Below are 15751 nucleotides of genomic sequence, written 5' to 3'. Positions count from 1 at the left end.
GTCGAAAGACTGGCGCTGAGATGCAGTGCACCTGTAGCAGTCCAGTGGCAGCATTATACATACAGAAAACTGCGTACGTACCATGAGTGCACCAATACCGACAGTTGATTCCCGGTTGAAATATAATATTCTATGGATTGAGGCCAATTATTATAATGCATGCAATGTAAATTCAAAACCCCTATAATCTAAGTATAGAATTGACTTTATTTCAACTATATAATTAACCTATGTAGGCTATTTGGCTATACAAAACTGACGTGATGACAATTAAACTATATCGACTATAAACTTTATTATTATAATGATAACGAAATTATCATTTTCTCCAGCTACAAATTTATTTTAGCTAAATTATGAGAATGCGTTCCATTAAAACCGCCAGGTTTGTCTCCTCTATGATTCCGTAGTATTGGATTCCATAGAGACGGGCAAGCATATTTTTTGTTGTTGACAGATAGCTAACAAGCTACACCTCATAGAAGAAGCTAACCAATCTAACACCCAAGATAAGGTAAATCGTGTTTAAACTTCCTTGCTAAGGTATTGTGTTATAGTGTGCAACTTTTAAGAGCATTATGCAGCAAATATGATATCGACTAGGTGTATTGCTCGAAGTGTATAGTTAATGTAAATAGTTACATTACGGGCTGTCGTGTTTCTGATTTGGCTCATGTTAACGTAGTTGGCTAGCTAAAGTAACGTTAGTGATGATGCCACCACAGTTGAATCGTTGACTTTGGTAGCATAATGCCGTATCTGATTTTTCTTAAATCTCTCAGGATCCAGAAGACTTCCTTGTGTGATTGAGTGCCACAACACGAACAAACGATGTCCTTTAGAGACTTACGAAGTAAGTAACGTTATCTAGCTATTACCACATGCAGAAGACGAGTTATACATATCTTCGCTATTAATGTCTGTAATAGAGAGTAATAGTAAGGGCGTCTTTTTGTAGGCACTAATAACGCGGATGCCCGCCGTGGCTCGTTAGTTAATGCCATAGGGAATTTAATGGGGCTATGAGATTAAAGCCGAAAATAAGGTCTGGTAAACAAAGGCTTAAGAAATCGTATACGTTTAGTCCTAATAGATAATCGTCATCACCTAAAGTCACTTTTTGTGAATTTTGAAGCTTTTGTGTAGCTACGTTAATGAAAACAAAGCACATCTTTTCTAGAAGCAAGTCGAAGTCTACGCCCCTTTTTGTCGGTCATTGGTCAACATTAGGGATTCTTCAATTGAATGTTTGTCATTCAATTATGACAACTTCGAGTTGTTTTCATGTATTTTTTTCCACTTGAGAAATACTATGAAACAAAACCTGCATCAAACATCTTAATTAGATGTAAAATTGCGCGACTAAGATCTCGAAGGCAAAAACGTCAAATTGAATTACAGATTTCATAAATTATCTTTGATTAAGTCTGACTATTTTGAGGAACGGTGTATCAAGATGGACAAACAGTACTATTGTTGCTTTTCCCCCCTTCGTTTTCCAGGTGAAGGTCTTTAATAAGGAAGTATGCATGTGCACTCGTTCGGCTAGCTGTCAGCCGAACCGAAGAATGCGTGAGCCTTAAACCTGTGTTAACCTCAGACCTTATTTTATCCATTGGTACCAATTATATGCACATCCTGGCTTCTGGGCGTGAGTGACAGGCAGTTTACTTTGGGCACGTCAGTCGGGTGGAAATTGAGAAAAAAATGACCCTAGCCTGAAGAAGATAACTACTTGAGTAAAAGTCTAAAAGTATTTGGTTTTAAATAAACTTAAGTATCAAAAGTAAATGTACTCGCTAACATACACTTATATTAGGCAAAGCAGTTTTTTGTGCCAGGCACGCTCCAACTCTCAGACATAATTTACAAACTTTAAAAATATATTTTTATTTGTGTGTGTGTGTGTGTGTGTGTGTGTGTATATATACATTCACCTTTTATTTAACCAGGTAGGCCAGTTGAGAACAAGTTCTCATTTACAACTGCGAACTGGCCAAGATAAAGCAAAGCAGTACGACACAAACAACACAGAGTTACACATGGAATAAACAAACGTACAGTCAATAACACAATAGGAAAAAATCTATATACAGTGTGTGCAAATGAGGTAAGATTAGGGAGGTAAGGCAATAAATAGGCCGTAGTGGCGATGTAATTACAATTGAGCAATTAAACACTGGAGTGATAGATGTGCAGAAGATGAATGTGCAAGTAGAGAAACTGGGGTGCAAAGGAGCAAAAAAAGTAGTTGGATGGGCTATTTACAGATGGGCTATGTATAGGTGCAGTGATCTGTGAGCTGCTTTGAAAGCTGATTCTTAAAGTTATTGAGGGAGATATGAGTCTCCAGCTTCAGTGATTTTTGAAATTCGTACCAGTCATTGGCAGCAGAGAACTGTAAGGAAGGGTGGCCAAAGGAGGAATAGGCTTTGGGGTGACCAGTGAAATATACCTGCTGGAGCGTTTGCTACGGGTGGGTTGTGCTATGGTGACCAGTGAGCTGAGATAAGGTGGGGCTTTACCTAGCAAAGACTTGGAGCCAGTGGGTTTGGCGACGAACATGAAGCGAGGCCCAGCCAATGAGAGCATACAGGTCGCAGTGGTGGGTAGTATATGGGGCTTTGGAGACAAAACGAATGCCACTGTGATAGACTGCATCCAATTTGCTGAGTAGAGTGTTGGAGGCTATTTTGTAAATGACATTGCCAAAGTCAAGGATCGGTAGGATAGTCAGTTTTACGAGGGTATGTTTGGGAGCATGAGTGAAGGATGCTTTGTTGTGAAATAGTAAGCCGATTCTAGATTTAATTTTGGATTGGAGATGTTTAATGTGAGTCTGGAAGGAGAGTTTAGAGTCTAACCAGACACCTAGGTATTTGTAATTGTCCACATATTCTAAGTCAGAACCGTCCTGAGTAGTGATGCTGGACAGTTGGTCAGGTGCGGGCAGCGATCAGTTGAAGATCATGCATTTAGTTTTACTTGCATTTAAGAGCAGTTGGAGGCCACAGAAGGAGAGTTGTATGGAATTGAAGCCCATCTGGAGGTTAGTTAACAGTGTCCAAAGAAGGGCCAGATGTATACAGCATGGTGTTGTCTGCGTAGAGGTGGATCAGAGAATCACCAGCAGCAAGAGCGACATCATTGATGTATACAGAGAAGAGAGTCGGCCCGAGAATTGAACCCTGTGGGCAACCCCATAGAGACTGCCAGAGGTCAGGACAACAGGCCTTCCGATTTGATCGGGGTATGTGTAGCCAGGTGGAAAGCCGTAGAAAAATGCTTATTGAAATTCTCAATTATCGTGGATTTATCGGTGGGGACAGTGTTTCCTAGCCTCAGTGCAGTGGGCAGCTGGGAGGAGGTGCTCTTATTCTCCACGGACTTTACAGTGTCCTATAACTTTTTGGAGTTTGTGCTACTGGATGCAAATGTCTGTTTGGGAAAGTTAGCCTTTGTTTTCCTAACTGCCTGTGTATATTGATTTCTAACTTCCCTGAAAAGTTGCATATCGCGGGGGCTATTCGATGCTAATACAGTACGCCACAGGTTATTTTTGTGCTGGCCAAGGGTTGTCAGGTCTGGAGTGAACCAAAGGTTAAATCTGTTCCTGGTTCTACATTTTTGGAATGGGCCATGCTTATTTAAGATGGTGAGGAAGTAACTTTTTTAAAGAATAACCAGGCTTCCTCTACTGACGGAATGAGGTCAGTATCCTCCCAGGATACCCGGGCCAGGTCGATTAGAAAGCCCTGCACGCTGAAGTGTTTTAGGGGGGTGGTGGTCGTTTGACCGCAGACCCATTACGGACGCAGGCAATGAAGCAGTCTATTGCTGAGATCCTGGTTGAAGACAGCAGAGGTGTATTTAGAGGGCAGGTTGGTCAGTATGATATCTATGAGGGTGCCTGTGTTTACAGATTTGGGGTTGTACCTGGTAGGTTCATTGATAATTTGTGTTTGGACACACACTAAGCATGTATTTAATGCAAGGGGGAGGCAAAGTAAGGCCCGCGAGCCGTATCTGGCCCGCTGGGCACTTCAATCCGGGCCGCATGACATAAAAATGTTTTACTTCGTTTTTTAATTTTTTTTTACACATTTTCTTCTCCCCAGTTTCTTGGTATCCAATTGGTAGTTACAATTGTACCATCGCTGCAACTCCCGTACATACTCTGGAGAGGTGAAGGTTGAGAGTAGAGGTCGACCGATTATGATTTTTCAACGCCGATACCGATTATTGGAGGACCAAAAAAAGCCGATACCGATTAATCAGCCGATTTTTAAAATGTGTGTGTGTATATATATATATATGTGTATATATGTATGTGTGTGTGTATATGTATGTATGTATGTGTACACATTTTTATAATAATGACAATTGCAACAATGCTGAATGAACAATGAACACTTTTATTTTAACTTAATATAATACATATTATGGGCTTTTGGATAGGTGTTCTTAAGGTGATTCCACAGGTTGGTGGTATTTTTTGATTTAGCCGTTGCTGACCCCATGCTTACATCTTTATCACAAATAAGACACCTTGCTTTCCCTGGTGCCAATTCCATGTAATAGTCCCACACTGGTGCTCTGCTTTTCTCTGCCATCTGTAAAACACACACAGCTCTGAAGTGACAATGATACTGAAGAGTCTGCTTAGGAGACAAATACTCTCAACTGTTTGAATCAAAATAGTTGAAGTTGCCTGTGATGAATGTTGAAAACAAAAACTGTAATTTCTATATGCAGGAAATCCTATTTTAATAATGGACATGATAAGAATTGACTACCAAAGTGCGAGTCATAATTCCCATGACACCTAGCAAAATCTGAAAAGCGGTTCCTTCATTCATTTATTCCATAGGATATTTTTAGATTCACTTAAAATAATGTCTGTTTCGTGTAGGCTTACACCACCTTGCCAATTTTATAACTGTGTAGATATCCATAGGACAAGTTAACTCTGATCAATATTGGCTAAATATAAGTGAAGATCATTTTTTTTGTAGAGTGGATTTATTAAAATATTTTGACAAACGTTACCTTATCCTAGTGAGATTTACACGGGTATCAAAATGCAGAGGTGGTTTAAGCCTGCACCCTAACCTGCACGAAACACAGACCTTATTTGAAGTAGATCAAGACATTCTCTATGGAAGACATGAACGGTAAAATAACGAAGGAACCCCTTTCAAGTTCAGCCGCAAGTTATTACAGGAATTATAACGCGTCGACTATTTCTCTCTAAACCATATATCTTTAACTATTACGAGCCTGCTGCTGTCTACCACCCCTCAGTCAGACTGCTCTATCAAATATCAAATCATAGGCTCAACTATATTAAACACACAGAAATATGAGCCTTAGGTCAAATCCGGAAACTATCACCTCGAAAACTAAACGTTTATTCCGTTCCGTATTTTATCTAACAGGTGGCATCCATGAGTCTAAATATTGCTGTTACATTGCACAACCTTCAATGTTATGTCATAATTACATAAAATTCTGGCACATTAGTTCGCAAAGAGCAAGGCGACCCAAACTGTTGCATATACCCTGACTCTGTGTGCAATGAACGCAAGAGAAGTGACACAATTTCACCTGGTTAATATTGCCTGCTCAACTGGATTTCTTTTAAGCTAAATATGCAGGTTTAAAAACATATACTCGTGTATTGATTTTAAGAAAGGCATTGATGTTTATGGTTAAGTACACATTGGAGCAACGACTGTCGTTGATTGATTGTTTTTTATAAGCTAAGTTTAATGCTAGTTTGCAACTTACCTTGGCTTACTGCATTCGCGTAACAGGCAGGCTCCTCGTGAGGCAGGTGGTTAGAGCGTTAGACTAGTTAACTGTACGGTTGCAAGATTGGATAACCAGAGCTGACAAGGTAAAAAAAATCTGTCGTTCTGCCTCGTTCCTAGGCCGTCATTGAAAACAAGAATGTGTTCTTTACTGACTTGCCTAGTTAAATAAATATTAAATAAAGGTGTAAAAAATTAAATAAAATGTATAAAAAAATCGTCAAAATTGGCACCCAAAAATACCGATTTGTGATTGTTATGAAAACTTGAAATCGGCCCTAATTAATCGGTCAACATCTAGTTGAGAGCCTTGCGTCCTCCAAAACACGGCCCAGCCAAGCTGCACTGCTTCTTGACACAATGCACGCTTAACCCGGAAGCCAGTCGCACCAATGTGTCAGAGGAAACACCGTACACCTGGTGGCCTTGTCAGAGTGCATGCACCCGGCCCGCCACAGGAGTCGCTAGAGCGCGATGGGACAAGGAAATCTCAGCCTGCCAAACCCTCTCTTACCCCAGATGACGCTGGGCCAATGGTGCGCCGTCTCATGGCTCTCCCAGTCACAGCCAGCTGTGACACAGCCTGGGATCGAACTCGGGTCTGTAGTGACCTTAGACCGCTGCGCCACTCGGAAGGCCCCAGCAAATTGATTTTAACTAACTAACTAACAATTGGTCATCCAAAAAATGCGGCCCTCAATTGAATTTCAAAATCTCGATTTGGCCCCTGAGCCAAAAAGTTTGCCCATCACTGGTTTAGTGAGTCCACTAGATCAGAGGCCGTAGGGATGACCTGGGATGATCTCTTGATAAGTGTGTGAATTAGATAATTTTCCTGTCCTGCTAAGCATTCATATTGTTACTTATCCTCTGGCTCTTTTGCACCCCAGTATCTCTACTTGCACATCATCATCTGCACATTTATCACTCCAGTGTTAATGCTATATTGTAATTATTTCGCCTCCACGGCCTCTTTTTTGCCTACCTCCCTACTCTTCTACATTTGCCCACACTGTACATAGATGTTTCTATTGTGTTATTGACTGTACGTTTGTTTATGTATAACTCTGTGTTATTGTTTTTGTCGCACTGCTTTGCTTCATCTTGGCCAGGTTGCAGTTGTAAATGAGAACTTGTTCTCAACTGGTTAGCCTGGTTAAATAAAGGTGAAATACATTTTTTTTATTTTTTTAAATAAACAAATTCAAAAGGTAACGAGTACATTTGGGTGTCAGGGAAAATGTATGGAATAAAAAGTACATACTTTCACTTAATTCCTAAAGAAAAGTAAAAGTTGTCAAAAATGTTCATAGTAAAGAGATTCCAAAAAACTATTTAAGTACTACTTTAAAGTATTTTTACTTAAGTACTTTACACCACTGCTCATTTCTGTTTCTTAAGACGACAAGCTGGCGAGCTCTATAGAACAGGGGTTCCTAAACTTTTTCATTCAGGCCCCCTTCCCACATTGGGGAACATCTTGCGCTCGCACCATGTCTATTTCTATTGGCACAAGCACTGTTCATGACACAAACTGTTCACACCCCTCTTGTTGGCTGAGAGAACATTCTTCAGGTTCAAAGTTTGTTTCCTACAATTCTACACATTTTGCTATGGGGGGCAGAGAAAATGTTCCTATTTTAAAGCACATTTTCTTGAAATTCTCTGCATTTTGCCAGGTCTAATGTGTATTCATTAGAGTGTTATAAATAACACTAGGGTATGCAATGACTGACATGACAAGAGAAACTGAATATGCATTATCTGATTTCAAAAGTGCACCTTGTGCATTGTACTATTACAACTTTCAAGAGTAAGTTGAAAGCCAAACTGAGTTTCTTAAAAAAAAAAAAAATATATATATATATATATATATATAGACAGTACCAGTCGAAAGTTTGGACACACCTACTCATTCAAGGGTTTTTCTTTATTTTGACTCTTTTCTACATTATAGAATAATAGTGAATACATCAATACTATGAAATAACAGATATGCAATCATGTAAACTCAGCAAAAAAAGAAACGTCCTCTCACTGTCAACTGCGTTTATTTTCTGCAAACTTAACATGTGTAAATATTTGTATGAACATATCAAGACTCAACAACTGAGGCAGAAACTGAACAAATTCCACAGACATGTGACTAACAGACATGGAATAATGTGTCCCTGAACAAAGGGTGGTCAAAATCAAAAGTAAGTCAGTATCTGGTGTGGCCACTAGGTACATTAACTACTGCAGTGCATCTCCTCCTCATGGACTGCACCAGATTTGCCAGTTCTTGCTGAGAGATGTTACCCCACTCTTCCACCAAGGCATCTGCAAGTTCCCAGACATTTCTTGGGGGATTGGCACTAGCCCTCATCCTCCGATCCAACAGGTCCCAGATGTGCTCAATGGGATTGAGTTCCGGGCTCTTCGTTTTGCATTGCAGAACACTGACATTCCTGTCTCGCAGGAAATCACGCACAGAACGCGCAGTATGGTTGGTGGCATTGTCATGCTGGAGGGTCATGTCAGGATGAGCCTGCAGGAAGGGTACCACATGAGGGAGGAGGATGTCTTCCCTGTAACGCACAGCTTTGAGATTGCCTGCAATGACAACAAGCTCAGTCCGATGATGCTGTGACACACCGCCCCAGACTATGATGGATCCTCCACCTCCAAATCCATCCCGCTCCAGAGTACAGGCCTCGGTGTAACGCTCATTCCTTCGACAATAAACGCGAATCCGACCATTACCCCTGGTGAAACAAAACCGCGACTTGTCAGTGAAGAGCACTTTTTGCCAGTCCTGTCTGGTCCAGTGACGGTGGGTTTCTGCCCATAGGTGACGTTGTTGCCGGTGATGTCAGGTGAGGGCCTGCCTACAAACCCTCAGTCCAGCCTATTGCGGACAGTCTGAGCACTGATGGAGGGATTGTGCATTCCTGGTGTAATTTGGGCAGTTGTTGTTGCCATACAGTACCTGTCCCACAGGTGTGATGTTTGGATGTACCGATCCTGTGCAGATGTTGTTACACGTGGTCTGCCACTGCGAGGACGATCAGCTGTCCGTCCTGTCTCCCTGTAGCGCTGTCTTAGGCGTCTCACAGTATGGACATTGCAATATTTTGCCCTGGCCACATCTGCAGTCCTCATGCCTCCTTGCAGCATACCTAAGGCACGGTTACGCAGATTAGCAGGGACCCTGGGCATCTTTCTTTTGGTGTTTTTCAGAGTCAGTAGAAAGTGTCCTAAGTTTTCATAACTGTGACCTTAATTGCCTACCGTCTGTGACCGTACCATAGATGCATGTTCATTCATTGTTTATGGTTCATTGAACAAGCATGGGAAACAGTGTTCAAATCCTTTACAATGAAGATGTGTGAAGTTATTTGGATTTTTTGAATTGTCTTTCAAAGACAGGGTCCTGAAAAAGGGGCATTTCTTTTTTTGCAGAGTTTATTTGGGTTGCAATCTGAAGTTTATTTAACTCTAATGAATTTATCCTCTACAACAGAGTTAACTCTGGGTCTTCCTTTCCTGTGGCGGTCCTCACGAGAGCCAGTTTCATCAAAGTGCTTGATGGTTTTTGCGACTTTTCCAGAAGCTACTCCTGTGTTTTCTTGGCTGTGTGCTTAGGGTTGTTGTCCTGTTGGAATGTGAACCTTCGTCCCAATCTGAGGTCCTTAGCGCTCTGGAGCAGGTTTTCAACAAGTATCTCTCTGTACTTTGCTCTGTTCGTCTTTCCCTCAATCCTGACTAGTCTCCCAGTCCGTGCTGCTGCAAAACATCCCCACAGCATTGTGCTGCCACCACCATTCTAGACCGTAGGGATGGTGCCAGGTTTCTTCCAGATGTGACACTTGGCATTTATGCGAAAGAGTTCAATTTTAGTTTCATCAGACCAGAGAATATTGTTTTTTCATGGTCTGAGTCCTTTAGGTGCCTTTTGGCAAGCTCCAAGCTAGCTGTCATGTCTCTTACTGAGGAGTGGCTTCCGTCTGGCCACTCTACCATACAGACCTGATTAGTGGAGTGCTGCAGAGATGGTTGTCCTTCTGGAAGGTTTTCCATCTTCAGAGGAACTCTGGAGCTCTGTCAGAGTGACCATCAGGTTCTTGGTCACCTCCCTGACCAAGGCCCTTCTCCCCATTGACTCAGTTTGGCTGGGTGGCCAGCTCTAGGAAAAGTCTTGGTGGTTCCAAACTTCTTTCATTTAAGAATGTTGGAGGCCACTGTGATCTTGGAGACCTTTTTTTGGTACCCTTCCCCAGATCTGTGCCTCGACACAATCCTGTCTCGGTGCTCTACGGACAATTTCTTGAACCTTTTTCTTTCTCGGACATGCACTGTCAACGGTTGGATCTTTTATATAGACTATTATGTGTCTTTCCAAATCATGTCCAATCAATTGAATTTATTACAGGTGTATTCCAATCAAGTTGGATATACATCTTAGGCATGATCAATGGAAACACGGTTCACCTGAGCTCAATTTTGAGTCTCATAGCACAGGCTCTGAATACTTAACTTATTTAGTAAGTTCTGTTTTAAATGTAATACATTTGCAAAAGAAATTAGAAAACAATTTTCACTTTGTCACTGTGGAGTATTGTGTGTAGATTGATGAGGAGCACATGAAATTTAATACATTTTGCAAAATGTGGAAGAAGTCAAGGGGTCTGAATACTTTTTGAATGCACCGTATTTATATCATACCTTAGTTCTTTTGAGTTTTGTCTTTTAGAAGAGCACAAAAGGCACATGTAGCGACAGCGAATTGTCCCAGCTCCATCGATTTCCATACATTATCGATGTGAGTGATTTGAATTTGCGCTCACTATTGATTACAGTGGAACAAGCTTTGAGTGGACGCTTGGCAAACGTTGGCGTGTGTACAGTTTAGAAGGTACAAATTTAGCAAAATACAAGTAATCTGAACACAAGTGTGCATAAAGTCTGCACCCCTTTAACTTTTTTTTTCCACAAAGTGAAAAGAAGGCTGTTTTTAGAAAATCCACCCCAAATCATTCATTCTGTTTGCAACAAGGCTGTTAAGGAATACTGCAAGACAACACAGCAAATAAATGTACTTTCTGGCCTAAATTTAAAAACTACAGGGTTGGGGTCAAATCCAATACATCACAGTGAAACCTTCTATTTTTTCAAGTATTGTGTTAGCAGAATCATGTTATGGGTATGCTTGTCATCAGTAGGGACTGGGGAGTTTGTCAGGATCAAAATAAATATGAAAGGAGCAAAGCCCAGGTAAAAAGTGAGGTGGGGTTTCCTCTAAGTCTTCTGAAAACCTAGCCCTGGGATAGTTTTATTTTTCACACAAGAATTACACAAATTTGAATGCCAAAGACACACCAGAATGGCTTTCCAAAGAAGTGTTGCAGAAAGTAGTTTGTGGATCTCATTATAATGCAAATAACCATCTCTTGACAGATTTCACAGAAATGATGCGGGCTCTGGGCTATCCTCGATTGATATCCATGGAGAACTTCAGGACCCCCAACTTTACCCTGGTGGCAGAAATTCTCATTTGGCTTGTGAAAAGGTGATAAATAGGCGAAGTCTGACAAATGCAGTAGCTAGTCTTCTGACAAATGCACACGATACAGCACACTGCAGCAATGATTGTTATTGTGTCGTACGTTTCTGTCGTTCCAACAGATATGAACCGCAAATGGACATACCGAGTGACGTGGACACGGAGACAGACAGGATTTTCTTCATAAAGGCAGTGGCCCAATTTATGGTAAAGCTGCAATGTCATTTGTTTAAGGCAGAGGCTGCGCCCGCATCTCGCCTCCCTGGATCCCTTTTCCCCAGAGCTAAAGTCCCATCAGCCTTGGTCTTACTTTGTTAATTGGGCACCATTCGCCAGGGTAGAGTAGAGCCAGTATATGCACCGGAGCTTAGGGACCTTTAGCTGTCGGGAAGAGGGGTCCAGAGAAGTTGGATTCACAGCCACTCCGTTTGTTTAATTTATTTGTCTGTTTGTCAATATTTTGCTTATTTTGAGACCTCCCATATGTCTATTGTATATCTTATTATTTTGTAGTAACTGTTCTACAAGGCCACTTTAATTTTAAGCGCTATCGTCTTTAGAAAATAAGGGAATGTGTAGTTTGAGGCGAACAAGTTTTTTTAAGAGGGGAACTCAAAATGTGTTTTCACCTGATTCCAGGCAACAAAGGCTCACATCAAGGTGAACACAAAGCGTCTGTACCAGGCTGATGGCTACGCTGTGAAAGAGATGTTGAAGATCACCTCAGTACTGTACAGTGCCATGAAGACCAAGGAGATGGCCTCAGGGGACAGATTGGAGGAGGACAATAGCAAATTCAAGTTTGACTTGGGTTCCAAGGTGAGAATGACACTGTAACATGTACATGTTGCCAACTCCATGTAGGCCTACCTCCAAATATGCTAGCTCCATGTACCTTCTATGTAACAAAACAAATCTTCCAAATGAGAAAAGATCTGCAAGAAATTGTTATTTTTAGGAAGAAATGGCGAGGAGGTCCAAAATGGTTGACCGGTACTGTAGGTTTCTAAGGTTCTGCTGAAAGATTCTGTTTAGCCCATAGATATGACTAGGTTAATATTAGCAGGGGACCCCTGACATAGCAAAGACTGCATGGGGTTTCTCTGTTGGTGTTACAGGATTTTTGGTATTGTAATATATTCAGCCCCACAAACAAGGAGATAATCCCAGCCCTGTCTGTGAAGACAGTTCAGACCTGTTGGGGGTTCGACCACAGATGTGACAAATGGACAATTTTGCTTAAGGTTTAAACAGATTTTTTGTTTAAAACGGTAAGATAAAGTCATAAAATTCCACGTCAATTCATAATGCAAAATAATGGTCTTATTATGACCGCTAGGGCCGGGCATTGAAGTTAAAGTATATCTACCTCAGTCATATACCCTTGAAAGTGCCTCGGTGACGGTGTTTTTGTTTGTCTGTAAGGGTACACTATGGCTTTTTAACACTAAACCGCCTGGCTTTCAGCCTATAAGTACCCGCTAGAGAACGTTGCCGGGCGTCACCTTTAGCATATGCATCAGATGCATATCCACCCACAATGTGTACAAACATAAGCACCAACTCTTGTTAAATAGTGTGTAAAGGATGAATTGCATGAAGAAATATTATTGGAAATAAATCCATGTAGAAATTTAGCCACAATAGTGTACATCTACAAAGTCCTAGTGAAAAACATTGGCCTGGACTTTGTAGAATTACACTATTGTGGATAAATTTCTACATGGATTTATTTCCAATAATATTTCTTCATGCAATTCATCCTTTACAATTGTTTATGCACTATTTAACAAGAGTTGGTACTTGTATACTACTGTTCAATTGTTCTTTGAATTGATTGTTATTTTAGTATTCTAATGTTACCTACCAAAATATTATTCTTCCCAATAGCACATATGAAATGTATTTATTAGACTGTTAGAATATGAATGTCATTGGCTATAAGTGTTGAAAATATGAAAACAAATATACACTACCATTCAAAAGGCCAGCATCCCAGTGTTGCCTCTTCACTGTTGACGTTGAGACTGGTGTTTTGTGGGTACTATTTAATGAAGCTGACAGTTGAGGACTTGTGAGGTGTCTGTTTCTCAAACTAGACACTCGAATGTACTTGTCCTCTTGCTCAGTTGTGCACCGGGGCCTCCCACTTCCCTTTCTTTTTTGGTTAGAGCCAGTTTGCGCTTTTCTGTAAAGGGAGTAGTACACAGCGTTGTACGAGATCTTCAGTTTCTTGGCAATTTCTCGCATGGAATAGCCTTCATTTCACAGAACAAGAATAGACTGACGAGTTTCAGAAGAAAGTGCTTTATCTCTGGCCAGTTTGAGCCTGTAATCAAACCCACAAATGCTGATGCTCCAGATACTCAACTAGTCTAAAGAAGGCCAGTTTTATTGGTTATTTAAATCAGCACAACCGTTTTCAGCTGTGCTGACATAATTGCAAAAGGGTTTTCTAATGATCAATTAGCCTTTTTAAAATGATAAACTTAAATTGGCACAACGTGTCATTGGAACTCTGTAGTGATGGTTGCTGATAATGGGCCTCTGTACGCCCATGTAGATATTCCATTCAAAATCAGATATTTCCAGCTACAATAGTCATTTACAACATTAATAATGTCTACACTGTATTTCTGATCAATTTGATATTTTAAAGGACAAAACATTTGCTTTTCTTTCAAAACAAGGACATTTCTAAGTGGCCCCAAACTTTTGAACGGTAGTGTATATTTGTTTTCCTATTTTCAACACAGCCAATGACACATCAACATCCGTAACAGTCTAATAAATACATTTTATATATTCTATCGGAAGAATAATAATTTGGTTGTTTATGAAGGTCTTAGAATAAATACCGAATTTAAAAAAAAAAAATATTAATTCAAAGAACATAATACCATTTTCATTAGTTTGTTACTTCTAGCTAAAAGTAAAAATGAAAAACCACTAGTTAAAGAGTTAAATCCATCACACAGAAATCTATTATTTCATTTGGACAGGTCTAAAGAAACATTGTGGAAATAAGAAAAGGTATTTAAAAAAACAGAATAGCATATTTCAAGTTTTATGTTACTCGCCTTAGTCGCTAGAGCAATGTTGCCGCGTGAGTGGTAATGTTCTGAACGCATGGCCTTGCGGTTATTCTTGGTAAAGTGATATTTGGAAATGGAGCTGCACCTCTTGAATTTTTAGTTATTTGACAAAGGTAGGTATCATAGAAACTGCAGAAAATGCTCTTTGTAAAATGTTTTACTTGGAGGATTTGATAAAGTGATGCTCCCTTCCCTGCATCTGTCAATTCCATTTTGTGCCCATCTCTTCATGTATAATTTTATGACCCATAATATTGTCACTCATCAACTATTGTCAATTGAATCTTGTCTTTAGGCCAGCTCTTATTGTTTGTGAAATTAGTTTAGGTGTCGTTTTGATGCGCAGGCTGACTAGCATCGTTTGCTTCCCCTCGCTCATCAACTCGGATAGCGTCAAGGATATGTTTCTCAGTATTCTAAAAGTCTAGTGCAACACGTAGAATGTTTTAATTTCCCCTTACAATACATTTAGTAATAGTTATAGCAAATGAAACAGTCCTGTAACAGCTTCTTTTGACAAAGTAAAAGAGAATGATACAGTATTAACCCGCAAGCCGCGCCTTCAAATTAAAATCATGAGCGCCAATGCTGATGGGTAGGCATAACCCGAACTCGTCATCACACTATTGTTTTTATAAATTAAATCAACCTCTTCACCATCCTTATCATTTAGTTAGGCCTAGTTTAATTGTGATGTAACGTGCACAATTATCACCCATTCATTCTTATCTATAACCTTATTTTACTAGTTCACAAACAACACATTGTCATTTACAGCAACAACCAGGGGAATAGTTACAGGGGAGAGGAGGGGGGATGAATAAGCCAATTGGAAGCTCGGGATGATTAGGTGGCATGATTAGGGGTGTTAACACTCCTACTTTACCGATAAGTGCCATGGGATCTTTAGTGACCACAGCGAATCAGGACACCCGTTTAACTTCCCATCCGAAAGACGGCACCCTATACAGGGTAATGTTCCAAATCACTGCCCTGGGGCATCGGGCTAATATTTTTTTAGACCAGAGGAAAGTGCCTCCTCATCCTTTTGGTCTCTCATCCAGGACCAACCCTGCTTAGCTTCAGAGGCAAGGATGCAGTGTGGTATGCTTCAGTGCGGAGAGAGAGACAGACAGACAGAGACACATGCCTAGTGCCTGGCTGGGTACAAACATCCTACAGCTCATTGTCTTGCGGGTTAAGTTGTGAATAGTTGTGGGGTAAAAAGGCTCTAAATACTTTTCTGTTTGTGAGTTGAAAAATTCTGACATGAGCAATGTAAAATACAACTATTTAGG

At 40.5% G+C, this 15751-nt stretch overlaps 1 protein-coding gene across 1 annotated transcript in view; it reads left to right on the top strand.

Moving 5' to 3' along the window:
- The first annotated feature begins 414 nt into the window (after positions 1-414).
- cluap1 (clusterin associated protein 1) overlaps positions 415-15751 on the top strand; it is a 30718-nt gene continuing 15381 nt past the window's right edge. Inside the window, exons 1-5 of the mRNA XM_064923839.1 lie at positions 415-514; positions 783-853; positions 11253-11364; positions 11481-11565; positions 11998-12177. Of these exons, the coding sequence (XP_064779911.1) occupies positions 832-853; positions 11253-11364; positions 11481-11565; positions 11998-12177 (399 nt within the window). The 5' untranslated portion in view covers positions 415-514; positions 783-831. The remainder of the gene's footprint in view (positions 515-782; positions 854-11252; positions 11365-11480; positions 11566-11997; positions 12178-15751) is intronic.

This window comes from Oncorhynchus masou, chromosome 18 (genome assembly GCF_036934945.1).
Source record: "Oncorhynchus masou masou isolate Uvic2021 chromosome 18, UVic_Omas_1.1, whole genome shotgun sequence".
Lineage (NCBI taxonomy): Eukaryota > Metazoa > Chordata > Actinopteri > Salmoniformes > Salmonidae > Oncorhynchus > Oncorhynchus masou.
This window is presented reverse-complemented; position numbering and strand designations above follow the sequence as displayed.